This window comes from Salvelinus alpinus, chromosome 10 (genome assembly GCF_045679555.1).
Source record: "Salvelinus alpinus chromosome 10, SLU_Salpinus.1, whole genome shotgun sequence".
Lineage (NCBI taxonomy): Eukaryota > Metazoa > Chordata > Actinopteri > Salmoniformes > Salmonidae > Salvelinus > Salvelinus alpinus.
In genome coordinates, this window is record NC_092095.1 from 27136086 (window position 1) to 27158275 (window position 22190).

The 22190-nt window shown below is 43.6% G+C and overlaps 1 protein-coding gene across 2 annotated transcripts in view; it reads left to right on the forward strand.

The window, feature by feature from the left end:
* lancl2 (LanC lantibiotic synthetase component C-like 2 (bacterial)) overlaps positions 1 to 22190 on the forward strand; it is a 55727-nt gene that overhangs the window by 29597 nt on the left and 3940 nt on the right. For both annotated transcript variants that reach the window (XM_071328695.1, XM_071328694.1), the window contains 4 exons: positions 13334 to 13480; positions 18240 to 18422; positions 19810 to 19986; positions 20579 to 20651. In XM_071328695.1, the coding sequence (XP_071184796.1) occupies positions 13334 to 13480; positions 18240 to 18422; positions 19810 to 19986; positions 20579 to 20651 (580 nt within the window). The remainder of the gene's footprint in view (positions 1 to 13333; positions 13481 to 18239; positions 18423 to 19809; positions 19987 to 20578; positions 20652 to 22190) is intronic.

Genomic DNA, 22190 nt, shown 5'->3' on the forward strand with positions numbered 1-22190 from the left:
TCATTCCCCTATATCAATTCACTGGTTAGTGTGTGACCTCTAGGGATGACCCTATTTAGTCGATAGGCAGTTGGTCGACCAAGATTTCTTTAGTCAAGCAGTGTACTTATTGTACAAGACACCTGCCTGATTCGTGCCTGTCTGAATGCACTAATCCATTGCGGAGGCTGTGGAGATGGCACAGTCCGTCACTAAGGCGTGTGCTACTGAAATTGTATATGATTAAATTATGTAAGAGCTATGGTGCAAAAATAAAATTATATGATTTCATAACAAATGCACTTTCTCCCCCGTTGGATAGTGGTTGAATAGTGGTTGAAGTGCGCTGTTGAATTGGCGTCTTTTCCTAGACCATGTTGCTATGTGCATAATAGCAACGTTAACCAGCATGTTGGTGTTGAGAACAATGCGGCGGAGGCAGCAGCGGCATTAGGAGACGAGACAACAGCCCTTGCCTTATTGTCTAAGAAAAGTGAGGAGAGAGGAAATCTCAACTTGGATCTATAATCAATAGCCTAACTGTTAAATGTGCCTGGCTTTATAAATCATCGATATACAGAACCAGTCAAAAGTTTGGACACACCAACTCATTCAAGGGTTTTTCTTAATTTTTTACTATTTTCTGCGTTGTAGAATAATAGTGAAGACATCAAAACTGTGAAATAACACATATTGAATCATGTAGTAACCAAAACCATTCTCTCAACCAGCTTCATGAGGTAGTCACCTGCGTCACCAGCAATTAACAGGTGTGCCTTGTTAAAAGTTGATTTGTAGAATTTCTTTCCTTAATGCGTTTGAGTCAATCAGTTGTGTGGTGACAAGGTAGGTAGGGGTGGTATACAGAAGATGGCCTTATTTGTTAAAAGATCAAGTCCATGTTATGGCAAGTACAGCTCAAATAAGCAAAGAGAAATGACAGTTCATCATTACTTTAAGACATGAAGGTCAGTCAATCCGGAAAATTTCAAGAACTTTTAAAGTTTCTATAAGTGCAGTCGCAAAAACCATCAAGCTCTATGATGTGACTGGCTCTCATGAGGACCGCCACAGGAAAGGAAGACCCAGAGTTACCTTTGCTGCAGAGGATAAGTTCATTAGAGTTACCAGCCTCAGAAATTGGCAAATAACTGCACCTCAGATTGCACCTCACAGAGTTCAAGTAACAGACACATCTCAACATCAACTGTTCAGAGAAGAATGCGTGAATCAGGCCTTCATGGTCGAAGTGCTGCAAAGAACCACTACTAAAGGACACGATAAGAAGAGACTTGCTTGGAAACACGAGCAGTGGGCATTAGACCGGTGGAAATCTGTCCTTTGGTCTGATGAGTCCAAATGTGAGATTTTTGGTTCCAACCGCTGTGTCTTTGTGAAACGCAGAGTAGGTGAACGGATCTTCGCATGTGTGGTTCCCACTGTGAAACATGGAGGAAGTGGTGTCAGTAATTTTATTTCGAATTCAAGGCAAACTTAACCAGCATGGCTACCACAGCGTTCTGCAACGACACGCCATCCCATCTGGTTTGTGCTTAGTGGGACTATCATTTGTTTTTCAACATGACAGTGATCCAAAACACACCTCCAGGCTGTGTAAGGGCTATTTGACCAAGAAGGAGAGTGATGGAGTAATGCATCAGATGACCTGGCCTCCACAATCACCCGACCTCAACCCAATTGAGATGGTTTGGGGTAAGTTGGACTGCAGAGTGAAGGAAAAGCAGCCAACAAGTGCTCAGCATATGTGGGAACTCCCTCAAAACGGTTGGAAAAGCATTCCAGGTGAGTACCTCATGAAGCTGGTTGAGAGAATGCAAAGCTGTCATCAAGGCAAAGGGTGGCTACTTTGAAGACTAACATTTTATTTTGATTTGTTTAAAACTTTTTTTTGGTTACCACGTGATTCCATATGTGTTATTTCATAGTTTTTCACAATTTTTTCACTATTCTACAATGTATCAAATAGTAAAAATTTAAAGAAAAACCCTTGAATGAGTAGGCGTCAACTTTTGACTGGTACTGTATATCAACAGAAATAAGACAGATCCTGCTTCTGTTGCCTGTTGGAGTGTTTGTTTTAATAGCCTACTGTGTGCACCAAGCCTCGTGCAACCAAAACATGAGAAACAATTTCACATTCGTCTGTTTTTAATCTTTGCTATGCTGTAATAAAGGCTTTACACTTTTTTGTTGTTGTTGTTAGAACAGCCTCAGGTATGTTGTTATTACTGATATAGTGTTTACACTTTCAAATGGTCCAAAAAATTAAATTTCTCATTATTGTTATAATTATGATCATCATTCTAATAAAAAGTTATGTCATTATCATTAGTAGGCTTAGAATAGCAGCCTTGTATAACCACCATCGAGCTGTAGGCTCGACCGCATCCAGTTTAGTCTTAATACCGCATCTTACTTCGACCTATATTTCAATACTTATATAGGCTACTGTATCAATCAGTCATTAATTTGTTAATGTCATCACACAGCATACAAGTCATTCATGATTGGAAATGCAACCAAGCATATTCGTTTTTAAATTAACAAAGGGACCCGTGAATAATTTGTCTAAACAAAAAATAAACCTTTCCATTTCTTGAAATTGCATTCAGGAATGAATGCGACTGTTTTTAGTCTTTGCATTAATAAAGGCTTTACAAAAAATATATATATAGAATTGCAGACTCTGGTACGCTTATGATTTATTTAGTGTTGTGTACATTGTTCCGAACGTTCAGAAAAATGATATCGTAATCTAACAGCACCTGTTTGGCACACATAATATGCATGCAGTGCTTGCTCCTTACCTTCTTTTTCTTGATCTCCAGTATTTTCCGCAACTAGTCCAATTTATTCCACACATCTGACTTTCCCTTTACCTCCTGAGCAAACAGTAAACATTCCCCCATTTCGAGTTTATATGTCACGTCCTCTGCATCCATTTTGCTGTCTCGTGTTTGTAGTTTGCTATAACCAATTTATTGATGTGATTACTATGCTATAGGTCAGGCACTATTGGTTACATGCATGCAATGCATACATTTGTCACATAAAGAGAGCAAAGGTTGAGGGAATAAGTAATGTTTTCCCTAAACAAATTAGGGATTTTGGTAACATAACTTTTCAGTCAGAAATGGCTGTAATTATGTTACAGCTTCAGCAACACGGACAGCGTGATAAACACCGTTGATGTTCTGCGGTTGTAGCTGCAGCAGGAGACAGCCCTAGTGTCCACGTACTGTATATCAATTCACCAGTTAGTGCACTGTAACCCACAGAGAGATTTCACAACCCCCACCCTTGTGCATGAGCTGAAGCAGGTATATCTATTTTTTGTTCTACCGTTGCTTATTGCACAGTTTTGCACATGTTATGTGGATTTCTTGCACTTGCATGCACACAGTCACACTCATCCCATCCCTGTCCTTTGTCATACTGTTGGTTTCCTTGCATCCTCCAAATGATGGATTTCCTCCAGCCCTATAAATACAGTATAGTAGTTGAATCCCCACTGCAGAACACAACTGGGAGAGTGAATTTATCCACTACCGCACCTGTCATCTCCAGCATACCAACTAAGCAATGCTACAGTACACCGTTGACAAATGGCCTGTACATTTCTGGGGCCCCGATCGGACAGGTATATTATTAGGACAAATATAGGAATAAAGTTGTCACGAATTTAGTTTTAATATTAGTATTTTATGTTTTTGGGCAGGCACAGCCCTGCAATTTGTCTCAGCATCATGGGGTTAGATGAGGTGCCTGTCAAGGAGAATGTGTGTTTTATACAGAGACACACAACCTTCATGGGTTACAAAACTGTGACTTTGATAGCTGTTCTTTTGGAGGGTTAATACTACTTGTTTCACTTTTACATTTTTTAATTTACATTTTTTTATATTCAGTTTATGGTGCTTTGTGTAAATGAACTGAAACAACCCATCTCATAATGATCTGCTGGTTCTTTCTTCTGCAGTATGAAAGGACAAATATACAATCTGCTGACTGGCTGTTCTCGACGTGTCTCCAGTTCCCTCTTGTTGTTTTCTCTCTCTCCTTTTCTTGTGTTTGAACATTCCTTCATTTCATTCTGCAGTTGACAGCTTTGTGGCGAGGGAGTCTGAGCTTACAGGGAAAGAGAGCAGCGTTTGTGTTTTTCAAATGTTCGTTTTATTTTGCACTTTGCACATAGCCATACACCTACTCTTGTGACATCTATTTTGGAAAAACATCAGAATGAGGGGAAAAGGTGGAAAAGTTCCTTTGCTTCCAAGGCGCCACCCCGTCTTAGAAAGAAGACACACACTTGATAATGTTCATGAGTCACACGCACGCACACCTGCCACCCCCTCTCTATCTCTATTCTATCTCTATTGTTCTGGTCTGTTTTTTGCCTTCACTTTTTGCCTCTAGCCAAACGAGAGCTTACTTAACTAATCCCATTTTGCCATAGCTGTACAGCAACACGAGATGAACACACAGACAGACACAGCTCCTATCTCAGACCACATAGACTAGAGCAGTGTGTCAATCTAGTCACAACAATTCTTCCCTTTGACGTCTTTCCGAACAGCTGTGGGCGTTTGTTTGATGTGCTAGGCTGTGATTTAATTAGTTCTATAAACAAATTAATTCACACTAAATTACATAGCCTTCCCTGTGGGTGAAACAATTTGATGGCTTATGAATGAGGCCCTGTGAATTAATGTGTTGTGTGTGTTTTAGAGGCGAGGGATTTGGAGAGGAGTTACAATGGTGTGAATGAGAGGAGTTGTGAATGGATGGAGATTGGTTGAGGGACTTTAAGGTTGGTATTGAATGGAGGTTGGTTGAGACAAAAACATTTTTTACCTTTATTTATACAGGTTTTTCTCATTGAGATAACATCTATTTTTCAAGAGAGACCTGGTCCAGTAGCAGCAGGGGGAACAAAGTTTCAGACAAAACAAGTTACATACACCAACACAACACTAATCAAAACTATAGACACACATACAACAATTACATTAAAACAAAACCAATATGTCACAACAAAAATAAAGCTGTCCTAAAGACAATTACACTCTTCTATGATTTTTACACCAATCAAGTGTTTAAACTCATTACATTTTTAAATGTTTTGGAGAGAATTCCAGGACCACGGAGCTGAGTAACTAAAACTTTTTCTACCGTGACCTGTTCTAGTTCTTGGTACTGTTAAAAGCAAATGAGAATGGGACCGTAGTTGATATTTATTTACCGACCTGATTTTTAAAAAAGAACAGTGAAAGTGGTATTTTACCCAAATAGGGCCTTTATAAATCAGTGTATACCGGTGTTTAAGCCTACGCAAGGTCAATGACGACCAGCCAACGGCGCTGTAGAGTCAGAAAGTTAAAGCTTGGTCGCAAATGGGTCTTCCAATTGTACAATGACCCCAAGCATACTTCCAAAGTTGTGGCAAAATGGCTTAAGGACAACAAAGTCAAGGTATTGGAGTGGCCATCACAAAGCCCTGACCTCAATCCTATAGAAAATTTGTGGGCAGAACTGAAAAAAGCGTGTGCGAGCAAGGAGGCCTACAAACCTGACTCAGTTACACCAGCTCTGTCAGGAGGAATGGGCCAAAATTCACCCAACTTATTCCTGGCCTCCAGAGAAAAGCTGGAATTGAATGGAGGTTGGTTGAGACTGTAAGATTTGTATTTATGAAGAATCCCCATTAGCTGCTCTCAAGGCAGCAGCTACGATTCCTGGGGTCCAGCAACATTAAGACAGTTATATACAGTTTAAAATATGACATTACATTTCATAACACTTTTCACAACACATTAAGATTGGTATTGAATGGAGGTTGGTTGGGAGACTATGGATGGTAATGAATTGAGGTTGCTTGGGAGACTATGGATGGTAATGAATGGAGGTTGCTTGGGAGACTATGGTTGACAGTAATGCCATGATTGTGGATCTAGGAACCTGTGATTGCACAGCACTCGTCTCTGGTCGTTCTTGCGACAGACCTGAACAGACCTATTCCTACTGTTCTACGTTGATGGAACAATCTGATGGTGCTGGAGCTATATTATAGCCATCACTATTTGCTGGTCAGTGTAGTACCCTATTAGAAGTTCTGTCTTTTTTAAGTTTGGTTAGTGAGGACCATTGAGCTATCGGTCCCTCCTCTCCAGTGTAGCACTGCCCTGCCTGCCTCTCCTGCCTCACTGACACAGCCCTTCCCAGGGGACCTAGGGGGAGTTCAGAGTGCTGAGTGTGGTTGCCACAGAGCAGAAATGGCCCTGAGTCTGCAGTTTCCCCCTGTGCAGCCCCCAGTTCACCGTCTCCAGGGATATGACTGTGCGGGAGGGAGTCGGGAGAGAGAGTACTGCAGCAGCCCTTCCCTTTATGACAAGGTGGATTTACGATGAGAGCGCGCGCACACACACACACACGCTCACTCCTAGGCCCTATAATATTGGTATGTTTTGTTGTTGCCTGATTCCGTTTTTCCCCAATGCCCTTTTCTTCGTTTTGTTTTGCCCTTTTCTTCGTTTTGTTTTTCCCAGGTTTCTGTTTTCTTCAGGTTTTCGCTCTCAAAATATTTTTTTATTGGAAAACAACAATGCTTGTCCACAACAATGGTTAAACCACATCAGGAGACCACTTTTGAGGTCTGGGTGTAGTTACCCTTAAATTCAACTAGGCACGAGCCAGAGACCGTTGTTTGGTTAGCAGTGTTAGTTGATTTCCTACTCATTTCAATAAAAAAAGAAATATATTGTTGAATTCCGCTTTTAATGTCTGGATTCCGTGACGCCATCTAGGTTTTCCGCAACGCAGATTTTATAAGGCCCTACACTCCCATAGATCCATACTGCCACCACAGTGCTCCCTCAGCACATCCCTCCCTCCCTCTATAGAAACAGATCTATACAGCAGCTTATCCATAGCTCAGCAGCTCCCTGGCCAACAGCTCCAGTTCACTTAAAGGAAATCCATATCACACCCTTTTTTCTCCTTTCAAAAGAAGACAGAACCTCATTTGAATAAGAGTGTGGGGGGGGGTTGCACTTGTCTGTCATTCTGCTGTGTGTGTGTAGAGGAGGTGGGTGTGTGTGTGTCCAGTGACTCGTGAAGAAGATGGATGAGCTTTGTTCGAGAGTCAAGAGATTTGAAAAGCTGCAATATTATGTCTTACTGAAACGTGGCTGGATGATGACGCTATGCACGTACTATTTGGGGGATTCTCCATGCAGCGTCAGGATCGTACAGCGGCTTTGGAGAAGTCGAAAGGAGGTGGAGTGTTTTTTTTCTCATAAATAGCAACTGGTGTGCTGCTTCAAGTGTGAAGGAAATCTCGAGTGTTTGTACTCCTGATATAGAATAACTCATGGTAAGCTGCAGATCCTTTTATCTACCAAGAGAGTTCTTATCTGTAATTATCACGTCTGTCTACATCCCGCCCCAAGCCTACACCACACTGGCACCCAATAAACTGTATGCTCACCCAGAGGCAGCATTTCTGGTAGGCGGAGACTTTAACGCGGGGAGACTTAAAACCGTCCTATCTCACTTCCACCAACACGTCTTCTGCGCCACTAGGGGGGCAGAAACTCTACACCACTTTTATTCTACCCAGAGAAAAGCACACAAGGCCCTCCCTCATCCTCCCTTTGGCAAATCTGACCAGGACTCCATTCTTCTGCTTACAAACAAGATCTCAAACAGGAAGCACCAGTGATGCGCTCAATACGGAAGTGGTCGGATTAAGCAGACGCGAGGCTACAAGACTGTTTTGCTAGTACAGACTGGGATATGCTCTGGGATTAATTCAATAGCATTGATGAGTTTACCCCGAGTCATCGGCTTCATCAATAAATGCATAGACAATGTTGTCACCACAGTGACTATAAGAGCGTATCCAAACCAAAAACAGGGAATATCCGCGCTGGACCAAAGGCTAGAGTTACTGTTTACAAGGAACGGGACACGGACATGGACGCATACAAGCAAACTCGCTATGACCTCCGAGACATCAAACATGCAAAAAGACAATATAGGAGGTGGAATCCTATTACACCGGCGGCGTATGCTTGTCGTATATGGCAGGGCTTTAGGACGATAACAGATTACAAATGGAAACCCAGGCATGAGTTGCCCAGCGACGCAGAACTCTCAAACGAGTTAAATGTTCCACTGGATATCCACTGTTCCACTGGATATTCCACTGGATATCATAAGGTGAATGCACCAACTTGTAAGTCGCTCTGGATAAGAGCGTCTGCTAAATGACTTAAATGTAAATGTAAATGCATTTTTTTGCTCGCTTCGAGGAATATAACACTGTGCCTTGCGTGAAAGCCTCTGTTTTCCAAATGACTGGGATCTCGCTCTCTGGGCCCATGTGAGCAAAACATTTGAACAGGTTTACAATCACAAGGCCGCATGGAATACCAGGGCACTTTCTCAAAGCATGCGCAGACCAGCTGGCAAAGTGGCTTCAGACATTTTAAATCTATCCTTGTCCCAGTCTGTAATTCCAACAGGTTTCAAGTTGACCACTATTGTCCCCGTTCCCAAGACATCCATGGTAACCTGCCTAAATAACTATCCCCCTGTAGCACTCTGCAATCTGTAATTATGAAGTGCTTTGAAAGGCTGGTCATGGCACACACCAACACCATCCTAGCATTTAACACCATAGTCCCCTCCAAGCTCATCACCAAGCTAGGGACCCTAGGATTCAACCCCTCCCTCTGCAACTGGATCCTGGACTTCCTGAGGGCCGGCCCCAGGTGGTAAGGGTAGGCAACATCACCTCTGCCACGCTGACCCTCAACACGGGGGCTCCTCAGGGGTGTGTACTTAGTCCTCTCTTGTACTCCCTGTTCACTCACGACTGCGTGGCCATGCACGACTCCAACACAATCAAGTTTGCTGACGACGCAATGGTGGTAGGCCTGATCAGTCTGCGATGAGTCAGCTTACAGGGAGTACGTCAGAGACTTAAGTGTGGTGCCAGGACAACAACCTCTCCCTCAACATCAGTAAGACCACGGAGCTGATCGTGGACTATAGGAGAAAGAGGGGAGCACACACCCCCATGTCAAAGGGGCTGTTGTGGAGCGGATTGAGAGCTTCAAGTTCCCTGGCGTCCACATCACTAAGGACCTAACATGGTCCACCCGCACAGTTGTGAAGAGGGCACGGCAAGCGCCTCTTTCCCCTCAGCAGGCTGAAAAGATTTGGCATGGGCCCTCAGATCCTCAAAGTTATACAGCTGCACCATCGAGAGTATCTTAACTGGCTGCATCACACCGCCCTTGACCGCAAAGATCTACAGAGGGTAGTGCGGACAGCCTAGTACATCACGACAGCCGAGCTCCCTCCCATCCAGTACCGCTATATCAGGCGGTGTCAGAAGAAGGCCCGAAAAATTGCTCGACTCCAGCCACTCAAGCCGTAGACTGTTCACTCTGCTACCATCCGGCAAACGGTACCAGAGCATCGGCTCTTGGACCAACAGGCTCCGAGACAGCTTCTACCCCCAAGCCATAAAACTGCTAAATAGTCAATTAATGGTACCCAAACTACCTGCACTGACTCTGTCTTGCACAACCCTATGCACACTCACGAAACTATATATATATATATATACAGTGGGGAGAACAAGTATTTGATACACTGCCGATTTTGCAGGTTTTCCTACTTACAAAGCATGTAGAGGTCTGTAATTTTTATCATAGGTACACTTCAACTGTGAGAGACGGAATCTAAAACAAAAATCCCGAAAATCACATTGTATGATTTTTAAGTAATTAATTAGCATTTTATTGCAAGACATAAGTATTTGATACATCAGAAAAGCAGAACTTAATATTTGGTACTGAATCCTTTGTTTGCAATTACAGAGATCATACGTTTCCTGTAGTTCTTGACCAGGTTTGCACACACTGCAGCAGGGATTTTGGCCCACTCCTCCATACAGACCTTCTCCAGATCCTTCAGGTTTCGGGGCTGTCGCTGGGCAATACGGACTTTCAGCTCCCTCCAAAGATTTTTTATTGGGTTCAGGTCTGGAGACTGGCTAGGCCACTCCAGGACCTTGAGATACTTCTTACGGAGCCACTCCTTAGTTGCCCTGGCTGTGTGTTTCGGGTCGTTGTCATGCTGGAAGACCCAGCCACGACCCATCATCAATGCTCTTACTGAGGGAAGGAGGTTGTTGGCTAAGATCTCGCAATACATGGCCCCATCCATCCTCCCCTCAATACGGTGCAGTTGTCCTGTCCCCTTTGCAGAAAAGCATCCCCAAAGAATGATGTTTCCACCTCCATGCTTCACGGTTGGGATGGTGTTCTTGGGGTTGTACTCATACTTCTTCTTCCTCCAAACACGGCGAGTGGAGTTTAGACCAAAAAGCTCTATTTTTGAATCATCAGACCACATGACCTTCTCCCATTCCTCCTCTGGATCATCCAGATGGTCATTGGCAAACTTCAGACGGGCCTGGACATGCGCCTGCTTGAGCAGGGGGACCTTGTGTGCGCTGCAGGATTTTAATCCATGACGGCGTAGTGTGTTACTAATGGTTTTCTTTGAGACTGTGGTCCCAGCTCTCTTCAGGTCATTGACCAGGTCCTGCCGTGTAGTTCTGGGCTGATCCCTCACCTTCCTCATGATCATTGATGCCCCACGAGGTGAGATCTTGCATGGAGCCCCAGACCGAGGGTGATTGACCATCATCTTGAACTTCTTCTATTTTCTTCTATTTTCTAATAATTGCGCCAACAGTTGTTGCCTTCTCACCAAGCTGCTTGCCTATTGTCCTGTAGCCCATCCCAGCCTTGTGCAGGTCTACAATTTTATCCTTGATGTCCTTACACAGCTCTCTGGTCTTGGCCATTGTGGAGAGGTTGGAGTCTGTTTGATTGAGTGTGTGGACAGGTGTCTTTTATACAGGTAACGAGTTCAAACAGGTGCAGTTAATACAGGTAATGAGTGGAGAACAGGAGGGATTCTTAAAGAAAAACTAACAGGTCTGTGAGAGCCGGAATTCTTACTGGTTGGTAGGTGATCAAATACTTATGTCATGCAATAAAATGCAAATGAATTACTTAAAAATCATACAATGTGATTTTCTGGATTTTTGTTTTAGATTCCGTCTCTCACAGTTGAAGTGTACCTATGATAAAAATTACAGACCTCTACATGCTTTGTAAGTAGGAAAACCTGCAAAATCGGCAGTGTATCAAATACTTGTTCTCCCCACTGTATATATATATATATATATATATATACACAAACCATTTACTCACACGAAATTGACACTCCCACACAAAACCCACACACACACATACATTACACACACACACTTTTACACTAATTTCCTGCTCTGTTCTTTATTTTTTCTCTAATTATTATCTGTCTTGATGCCTGGTCACTTTACCCTGCCTTCATGTACATACAGTATCTACCTCAAATACCTCGTACCTCTGCACAATGATCTGGTGCTGCATGTGTATATATTTCTCTTCTTGTGTTTTTTATTTTATATCTCTTGTATTTACATTTTTTTAACTCTGCATTGTTGGGAAGGGTTTGTAAGCAAGCATTTTACGGTAAAGTCTACCAGTTGTATTCGGGCGATTGTGACAAGTACAATTTGATGTGTGTGTGTGTGGGGAAAGCATTTTAACACGCTTGTGTAAATGCCAGGCTACCTTTTTATTCTACTTTTTTACAGAACCCCTCCAAAATGATACGGTGTATTAAACCATTTTCTCCCCCTGTCAGTTAAGTGTCTAATACGCCAAGCCACCTGGCAAAGAGACGTAAATACTGCAGCTGCAAGTTCATTAAACCTATAATGATATGAATCAGTTATTATGCAAAGCCATGTCTTTTATCTGCTTTACAATCATTAGTCATCATCATGAAATCCCCACCCTGATCAGTATGGAGTACAAATCACATTTTATTGGTCACATACACGTGTTTAACAGATGTTATTGCGGGTGTAGCGAAATGCTTGTGTTTCTAGCTCCAACAGTGAGGTAATATCTAACAAGTAATATCTAACAATTTCACAACAATACATACAAATCTAAAGTTAAGGAATGGAATTAAGAATATATAAATATTTGGACGAGCAATGTTGGAGCGGCATAGACTAAGATACAGTATATACATATGAGATGAGTAATGCAAAATATGTAAACATTATTAAAGTGACTAGTGTTCCATTATTAAAGGGGCCAGGGATTTCAAGTCTAAGGTGCTAGTGATGGCTATTTAACAGTTTGATGGCCTTGAGATAGAAGCTGTTTTTCAGTCTCTCTGTCCCAGCTTTGATGCACCTGTACTGACCTCGCCTTCTGGATGATTGCGGGGTGAACAGACAATGGCATCGGGTGCTGTAGGTGTTCTGGAGGGCAGGTAGTTTGCCCCCGGTGATGCGTTGGGTAGACAGCACCACCCTCTGGAGAGCCCTGTGGTTGTGGGCGGTGCAGTTGCTGTACCAGGCGGTGATACAGCCCGACAGGATGCTCTCAATTGTGCATCTGTAAAAGTTTGTGGGTTTTAGGGGCCAAGCCAAATTTCTTCAGCCTAGTGAGGTTGAAGAGGCGCTGTTGCTCCTTCTTCACCACACTGTCTGTGTGGGTGGACCATTTCAGTTTGTCAGTGATGTGTACTCCGAGGAACTTGAAGCTTTCCACCTTCTCCACTGCGGTCCCATCGATGTGGATAGGGGGGTGCTGGCATTAGGTGTCTGGCTCTGGGGGTAGAGGGCTTCAGCCCAGGATGTGTGTGTCCTCAGCCCAGAATGTGAGGGAGGAAGTGATTGTAAAGTGCTCTACAGACAGAGTTTAGACTTCTTGGACGTGTGTGTGTAAAACACCAGGACATGTCTGTCTGCTGCCTGCCTGCCTGCGTCCCTCCTGTTCTGTTCAACGGGTACTAGTGCATACCAATGCGCGTGCACATGTGTGTTCAGACGCACGCACCTTTTCTTTCTTTCTCTCTTTCTCAACCTCTAGTCTGCATACTAACAGCAGGGTAGAGGGAGCAGCAGCAGAGATCTGTCAAATCACATTTCCATTCTGTTTCTCCGTCTCTCTCTTGGAGATATCAATCAATTCAGGGGTTTAATTGCACTCCCATGGAGAAACTGTCGTGTTCAATTCAACTGACAGGAATGCAAATGAGAATTGACCCGTTGAACTTTGCTGTTTGTTAGTTACGGTAGTTAGTGTCTTTGGACGGGGTCTCACATGCAAGTACAGTATCTCTTCCAAACCTATTGAAACAGACGGGAGGGAGGCTAACCCACTTCCTGTTGGTGTCTTTGCAGGTTGTGACGGCCATCTTGGAGTCGGGGAAGAACATGGCCAAAGAGGAGAAGAAGGCGGAGAAGTGCCCACTGCTCTACGAGTGGCACAAGAAGCAGTACGTTGGCGCCGCCCATGGTCTGGCGGGCATCTACTGTATGCTGATGCAGGTGAGTTGAACACATTATCTTTAAACATTATCTTTAGCATGTGATATCAATCAGTAAGTAGATTTGACTGCTGTCTCATTAATGCATATTACAAGGTATTACAGTATAGCATACAAAGGCACTGTAGTAAGTCTCTTATTCCATGTTTCTAATAATATAATTTATTTACCGCTTTTCTTTAAGGGAGTTGCTCCTAATCCGATACCAGATCTTTTCATTCTGATGCTCCGAAATGCGGAAGACACATTTCAGTTGAATGCATTCAGTTGTACAACTGACTAGGTATCCCTATTTCCCTATCTGTAAGTCTGCAGGTTTTCATAGTATCTCCCGGGGATTTGGGACTCATGCTAAAACCGCTGGTTCCTGGTTGGCTTATATCCATGTTTTGTTTCAGCGAGATGCTGTTTATGATCATGATGTGTAATCTAAATTCACCCAGGAGATGGATTAGCCCTCACCTGAATTGATTAATCATTTATCACAGGAAATAAAAAAAGATCAATTATTCAGGATCCGAACAACAACATCCCATAATGAGATCCTAGAGTGGCATCAACCTCCTACGCTCCCATTACCACGGTGGATTAATATGGATTCATTCGCTTTTTGTATGGATTAATATGCTTTTTTAATGATGTTCTTGGATTTTATGGCAGGTGCGGGTGTACCTCGATACATTTTTATATTTTAGGGGAAAATAACCTATTTAAAATAATTTGTAAGTTGTTTTGTTCCCCCATGGTGCTTGTAACACTGATGTGCCTCCATTAGTTAAATTAGTCAGGGAGGAGAAGTTTTATGATGGATTTAAGAAATATATTTCTGCACAAGATTTCGTTATACGTGCACAAAACATTAGGACACCTGCTCTTTCCATGACATAGACTGACCAGGTGAATCCAGGTGAAAGCTATTATCCCTTATTGATGTTGCTTGTTAAATCCACCTCAATCATTGTAGATGAAGGAGACCGGTTAAAGAAGGATTTTTAAGCCTTGAGACATGGATTGTGTATGTGTGCCATTCAGAGAGTGAATGGGCAAGACAAAATTATTTCTGTGTCTTTGAAAGGGGTATGGTGCCAGGCGCACCGGTTTGAGTGTGTCAAGAACTGCAACGCTGCTGAGTTTCTCACGCTCAACAGTTTCCCGTGCATATCAAGAATGGTCCACCACCCAAAGGACATCCAGAGAACTTGACACAACTGTGGGAAGCATTGGAGTCAACATGGGCCAGCATCCCTGTGGAACGCTTTCGACACCCTGTAGAGTCCAAGCCCCGATGAATTGAGGCTGTTCTGAGGGCCAAAGGGGGTGCAACTCAATGTTAAGAAAGCGTTCCTAATGTTTTGTGCACTCTGTGTATATAATGTAGGTGTTCCCACTACACCACGGCTCTGCACATGCAGAGTAACTATGTAGGTTAAGGGAACCCCTTACATTAGCCTAACTTTATCTAGTTTATCTGCAGCTATTTGGTAACTAGAATATCTTTGCTCAGTTGTACAATGAAAGATATATACAAAATAGCCTAATTACTGTGTATTTACAATGTAATTACACAACCAATAAATTAAAAGTCCATGTAACTCAATGGTATCTATGACAAAAAGTAAGGCCAGGACGGCTTACAAGCCACCATAGAAGATTCCATGATGACACCAGCCACCTATGGAGGCTAGCTAGTCCTAATCCCTATCTTCACCCATTAGTATTGGAGGCTTCCAGAGGCTGTCAGAGGCCATGGGACCATGTGTTGGATATGTAATCTGCCTCTCAGAGTTTTTAAAGGCCAGAGTGGAGGAAAGTAGCTTATCTTTGATCCCCAGTGGAGAGTGGTCAGCGTTCTATCTGTGCTGGGCCATGTGCTTCTCTTCTCTTTTAGAAATGTTTCCATGATCCTCCTGTAGTGCTGGCACTATCAGCATGCCTCTCCTCTCTTGGGATTGGCTGGCCATGCATCATCTGCCCCTGGGGAGGAGGGCGGTGATTGGGAGTAATGATGCCGCCCACAACCAGTTCCCAGGTTGCACTGGGGACTTTTTTAGATCTGTAATATAATATATGGCATTTAGCAGACCCTTTTATCCAACGCCACCTACAGTCATGTGCGTCCATTTTAAAGATGGATGGCAATCCAAGTTGCGAGCGTCATGCTCTACCAACTGAGCCATACAGGACGGCTCTACTGGTAATCATTAACTAGCAATGGACCTGCCATGTTGCTTTCAACTATCAGTAGAAGGGAAGGAAGCGAGGAGAGGAAGCCACGTTAGACTATTGAAATGCTCCCGATGACTGGAGCCACAGGGCTCTGTACCCCCACCTCTTCCCCCTTTCAAACTCTATAGGGCTATGGCACACACACACACACACACACACACACACACACACACACACACACACACCGTAGGTGTTTACAGCTTTGCAAATATTTGAGACCCACACGACCCTCATTAAAACATGAACAGAGGAAGGACTGCCACCAGCCAAACTAGGAAATGCATGTAAACAACCGCAGGCCTGGGAATTGTGTGTGTGTGTGTGTGTGTGTACAGTATGTACTAGCACTGACTTTGCTGATAGATTCTTAATGAGGAAGATATTGGCTTACTATGACTGCGGTTGTCTCTCTTAGCTACCTTAAGATCAATGCATCTAACTGTGAGTCGCTCGATAAGAGTGTCTGCTAAATTACAAAGATGTGTGTGTAGGCGTACGCTAGTACGCCCGTTCGTGTGAGTATTTCTCCCCCGAGCATTTACAAGGGGCTCCCAATCCAAAATTGGACACGTCTTATTTGGAACTTATGAAAGTTTGTTTCCATCTATCTATCGATCACTCTTTGAAATGTGAAACATAGCCGTGGGAAGTAGGGGTGTTGAGGGTGCTGCAGCACTCCCTGATAAACCCTCCCGCCCTCATATGTGAACGAGGGACCAGAGCATCTCTGCCACTACCTGTGATGCATTGTTGTCCCCTGTTGCACAACTGAAAGCTCATATAGATTTTGCCTTGTAACAACTCCTATCTGGCATTGGCGTACCCGTAACCACGAGAACAGTGCCCTGCAAATGTCCCTGATAGCGGCCTGGACCGAACCCAACAGGAAATGAATTATTTAGTAATCCCCAAGCTGTTGGACTACCTCCATTTAGGCCTGTGTTTCTCGCTCTAAAAGGCTCAATTTCAAAATGTTTTTGCCAACTCACTCTCAGGGCACACAGTTATCAATGTTAACAACTTGATTCCTTTTTGTGTTCGATGATAACCACTACCATTTGCTCTCTGTGTGTGTGTGTGTGTGTGTGTGTGCCCAGCTGCTTTGAGTAAATAGATTGTGTATATGCATTATCTTCCCTGTGTGTTAGAGCAATGCAGTGTGTGTGTGCGTGCGTGCATGTGTGTGAGCATGTGTGAGAATAAGTGCGGTGCGTCATTGTGACGCACGTGGACATGCTCTGCTACACCTATACTCAGACGTAACACACACACACACCCGTCTTCCAACCATCCATCCTTCCTTTCTTTCTCTTCTCTCCGATTAGTAACAGTAGCTCTCTCTCTTCCCTCTCTCCTGCTTCATCCTTTTTCCTCCTCTCCTTTCTGTCTAATGTCTAACAGACGCTCTCTCCTTTCTGTCTGATCTCCCTCACTCCAACATTCTCTAACGGTAGTCTTCTCTCCTCCATCCTTCCTTCTCTGGCTGTAATATTCTTTAACAGCAGTCCTCTCCCTCCTCTTCCTCTCTTTCTGGCTGTAATATTCTTTCACAGCAGTTCTCTCCCTCTTCCTCTCTTTCTGGCTGTAATATTCTTTAACAGCAGTCCTCTCCCTCTTCCTCTCTTTCTGACTGTAATATTCTTCAACAGCAGTTCTCTCCTTCTTCCTCTCTTTCTGGCTGTAATTTTCGTTAATAGCAGTCCTCTCTCCTTCCTTCCTCCTCCTCTCCTCCTCCCTGACAGTATTCATATCCAACAGCTCCCTCCCTCCCTGTCTCTGGCTGTGTTATTATCTAACAGCAGTCTTCTCTCCCGTAGGCCATGTTTCTCAGCATGGTCTTTCTTTTCTTTCTCTCGAGCCAAATCAAAAGATTGTCCTTGTCATAAATTCTCTCTGTCACTTGCCTCTAATTCATCTCTCTCTGTGCAGTAAAAACCCATCAAGTGCATATTGAACACTGCTGAGTGCTATTTGGGATAATGACTGTTGAGTCAGGGATTTCTCTTTGATTTGACTTAATTTAGTTAGTCTCTTAATGAAACCCAGTTAAAATGGCCCGCATTTTAAAATGCCTGACGTTCTCTCATAAATGTAACATCTGACAAACCTGCTGCATTTAAAGCTGAAGTGTAAGGCTTGGGATGTTTCAGACCAGGTGATATGTTGGGTATTAATTGTTCATCGCGATAAGGATGATTGTGATATGCATATCATCAGATTTCAGCATACTGTGTTATCAGATGTCAGTATTCCACAATAGTTACACCACCTGTCTTCGTGTCCCCTGAACTTGTGCCTCCATATTGTTACCATGATATTTCTACAAAGGATGTGGATATGGATTTTATTTACTTGGTACCTATATCTCTCTCCCCTCTCCTCTCTCTCTCGGTCTCTCCCTTTCTCTCTCTCTCTCTTTCGTTATCTCTCGTTCTCTCTCTCTTTCATTCCCTCTTTTTTTCCTCCCTCCCCCTATCTCTTTCTCTTGGTCTTTTTTCTTTCTCTGTCTCTCTCCCTTGCTCGACCTCTCTCAGCCCAGTGCTAAAGTGAACCAGGAAGTCCTATCTGAGTTGGTGCGGCCCAGTGTGGACTACGTCCGCCACAAAAAGTTCCGCTCTGGGAACTACCCGTCGTCGCTAAGCAACGAGACGGACCGGCTGGTGCACTGGTGCCACGGGGCGCCAGGAGTGGTGCACATGCTCATCATGGCACACAAGGTGAGGGACACACACGGTAGTAATGTCTCTTCAAGTAGATCTGAAAGGATTTTGGATTGAAACACTCAAACACCTCTCTCTCTCCTCTCTAGCACGGCTCTCTAAACCTCATGACTACACTCTCACGATATTAGGGCTCGTTTGTTTTCCTAATATCAATATCACGTTAACTAACCCCATGAGTTCCATTATAGCACTCAGCTACTCTCTCATACAGAGGACTGAGAGATAGCAGTGAACCAGGCCCTCTCCTCTAATGCCTCTAGCTCTGCCACTCTCAAATAATTGCATGGAATCACCCAGGAAAGAGAATTAAATCTATAGCTGGAGGTAACAAACTTAACAGCTCCTACTGCATCTCAATGCTCCGGCGCCGTGGCTCGTCGCCTAGGACAAATACACAACCCACAGTGACCCCTAGTGGATATCAGGTGCACTGTAGGACCAAGGCCCCTTTTCACAAAGCGTCTCACAGTAGGATGCATGATATTATACGGACAGTGGAGGCCTGATCCCAGATCAGCACTAGGATCACTACGGGCCCCGGTGTCACACTTTGATTACCGACTGAATTTAAACAAGCACTACATCCCAGCTTTGACATGCTAGTCCGCTGGTTTAATACCACAGTCAATTTCAAGAGGTCTTATTGAGTAATGGGCTGTTTTTCTGCTGCGCTCAGCATGGCCTCTTACAAGCTGACTCACAGCAGGTCTGAAAACGCACACTCTCCCTTTGAAATGACTAATAGAAGGAGCGAAAGAAGGAATGGAGATCATGTGGTGAGCATTTTGAGCATGTGTTGTGTGAGGAGAGGAGATTTCCCCGGATAAACGCTTCATCTCTTGACACACAACATGTATTTCATCAGTCGTAGTGTGGCATGAATACACACACTCACGTTCAGGGGGGTACACACACACACACACACACGTGCGGTGCAGGGTCATTTCATGTCTCTTTGGTCCATTAACTTCATGAAGGAATACAATGTGCGTATCACCTGCCTTCTAGGGAGTTTTTCCTAACCAATTTGCATCTGCATTGCTTTCTCTTTGGGGTTTTAGGCTTGGTATCTGTAAAGCGCTGTTACAAATGATGAGGTAAAATGTGCTTTCTGAAACACAGTTAATTGATTTGATACTGTATCTCTGGCTATTTCAGTCTCACTATGTAATGTAAGGGCCATTGATTAGGTGTACATGAAGAACATTACAGATGTCTAAATAGCAGGGCAAGAGGAAAGTACTCTAATACCATGTTTCTTACATCAAATCCTTTCCGATCCCCACACGTGTATGTGGTAGGTTGGGGGTTGGATTTCAGATGGGGTTTGGAATTGGCCATGAGTCTAATGTCATGTCTCCCCTTTCCTCCCTCCCTCCAGGTGTTTAAGGATGAGAAGTACCTGAAGGATGCTGTGGAGTGTGGGGAGGTGATCTGGCAGAGAGGCCTGCTGAGGAAAGGTTACGGTATCTGTCACGGCACGGCGGGCAACGCCTACTCCTTCCTCACCCTCTACCAGCTCACCCAGGAGAAGAAGTACCTCTACCGCGCCTGCAAGGTAACACAACACGTTTGTGTGTGTGTGTGTGTGTGATGAGGGGCTGTGGAGCTCCTTCAGATCTTCTTCCTCTGTTTGAATGAGATGGGAAGGAAGTATTCGCCCACACATGCAGTACAGCGTAGGCAGCCTGCCCTAAACAAGCCTGCTAAAGACACGACTACACTCTGTGACACAGAAGTCTTTATCCTGACATGTATTGTACCATTGGCCAATATTGAAGGCCATTCTTCTTACTGACAAAAAGTCAGTATATGATGAGTCATTCAGTCGGATTTCATTCATTGCTTTCCAGCTTTCTTGCTTTTATAATATAGCCTATGTTATGGTGTTATGTCTGCGTTGTCGCTTGCTTGCATCGATATGTATTGTCTCGGTGTGAAATCCGGTTGTCAGTGAATGACTCAATAAATTTTGATAAATTAATTTGTGCATTCATTTATCCGATCCTCAGGATTTTTGAATTACTGAATGCATGGTTCACATATTTATTTATTCATTTATCCAAGTATGGTAACATACAGCATAATCTATTGTTTTTCATGTTCAACCTTATGTTCCGGTAATCACATTGGTCCTCATTTTTTCCCAGTTTGCTGAGTGGTGTCTGGACTACGGAACCCACGGCTGCAGAATCCCAGACAGACCGTACTCTCTGTTTGAAGGTGAAACTTTTATTTACACCCCTTAAGCAGACAGAAACATCCCCAAAATACGTGACATTTTCCTGCCTTCTCTTCTTCCCATTCAATCAATGTAATAACCACTCTGTAATTTCCGAGAAAATGCAGACTGAATTTGCTTTACATATGTACGGTACCAGTCAAAAGTTTGGACACTCCTACTCATTCAAGGGTTTTTCTTTAATTGTACTATGTTCTACATTGTAGAATAATAGCTAAGACATCAAAACTATGAAATAACACATATGGAGACGTGTAGTAACCAAAAAAGTGTTAAACAGCCAACAAGTGCTCAGCATATGTGGGAACTCCTTCAAGACTGTTGGACCGGCTGAAGCATGACGTGGGGTGGGTGCCTGCCGAGCCCACCAAGGCAAGAAGACCTCTCGTGCTAGCTAAGGCGCGGAAGCCCGACGAGCTAGCTGAGGCACCCCTGGTTCCATCGGCGACGGCACCCAGACCCGACATCACCAACCAAAACAAAAGCCAAAACTCCCTGATGCTTCTTTTAGTGGTGTCAGCATTCTGTAAAGACCGACGCTGGAGACGAGAAGCAGGTACAGGGAGTGAACATTTTAATGAAACAACGGACATGAAACAGAACAGGAACAGTGTTTGGACAGGGGAACAATACCGATGTCAATGCTGACACAGGGAATAAACGGAGGAGCACACAGATATAGAGGGGGTAATCAACAAGATAATGGCGTCCAGGGGAGTCCGATATAGCTCAGCTGCGCGTAATGGCGGTGACAGGTGTGCGTAATGACGGGCAGCCTTGCGTGAGAGTGGGAGTGTGCCCCTCTGTGTCAGTAAATTTAAAAATAAAATCGTGCCATCTGGTTTGCTTAATATAAGGAATTTGATTTATTACATATACTTTCACTTTTTACTTTTATTCAAGTATGACAATTGTGTACTTTTTCCACCACTAGACTCATCCCTCATTCAGTGTAGTAAAAGAGGGAGATAAGAGAGGAGCCTCTGTACCTCTGTTAATGAGATTTGAGGAGCCCTGCTCTCTCATTGTAACTGAACTGAGAGTTGTCACACATAGTGTCTGCTAATACAACTGAGAGATTGACCCACTACTGGAAATTTCACACACGATTAACATATTCAGTTAGCAATTCTAATGTTCCATGGCATGTGAAATTATTTGATAATGTATTTAGGAAAAGAAGTGCATTCAACGACTTCTGCACGAAGTCATGTTTAATGAGCTAGTGAGGCTTTTGCTCTTACCTCTCTGAACCTTCCTGAGACTTAAAGCTCTCTGCCTCACTATGACAGGGTGATAACTGACTTAATATTTTAATCATTTTTTTTCTATAATTATAATCTGTTAAATGTTGTGTGAGGGTGTGAAGTCAACTTTGATAACTTTAGCAGCTGGTCAGGAAAGGCTGATCTTACATCATAAAACCTGTCAACGGGCACAGTCCAAATATTCTGAGAGTGGCAATTACATTGCCTTCGGTAAGTATTCAGACGTTAGACCCCTTGACTTTTTCCACATTT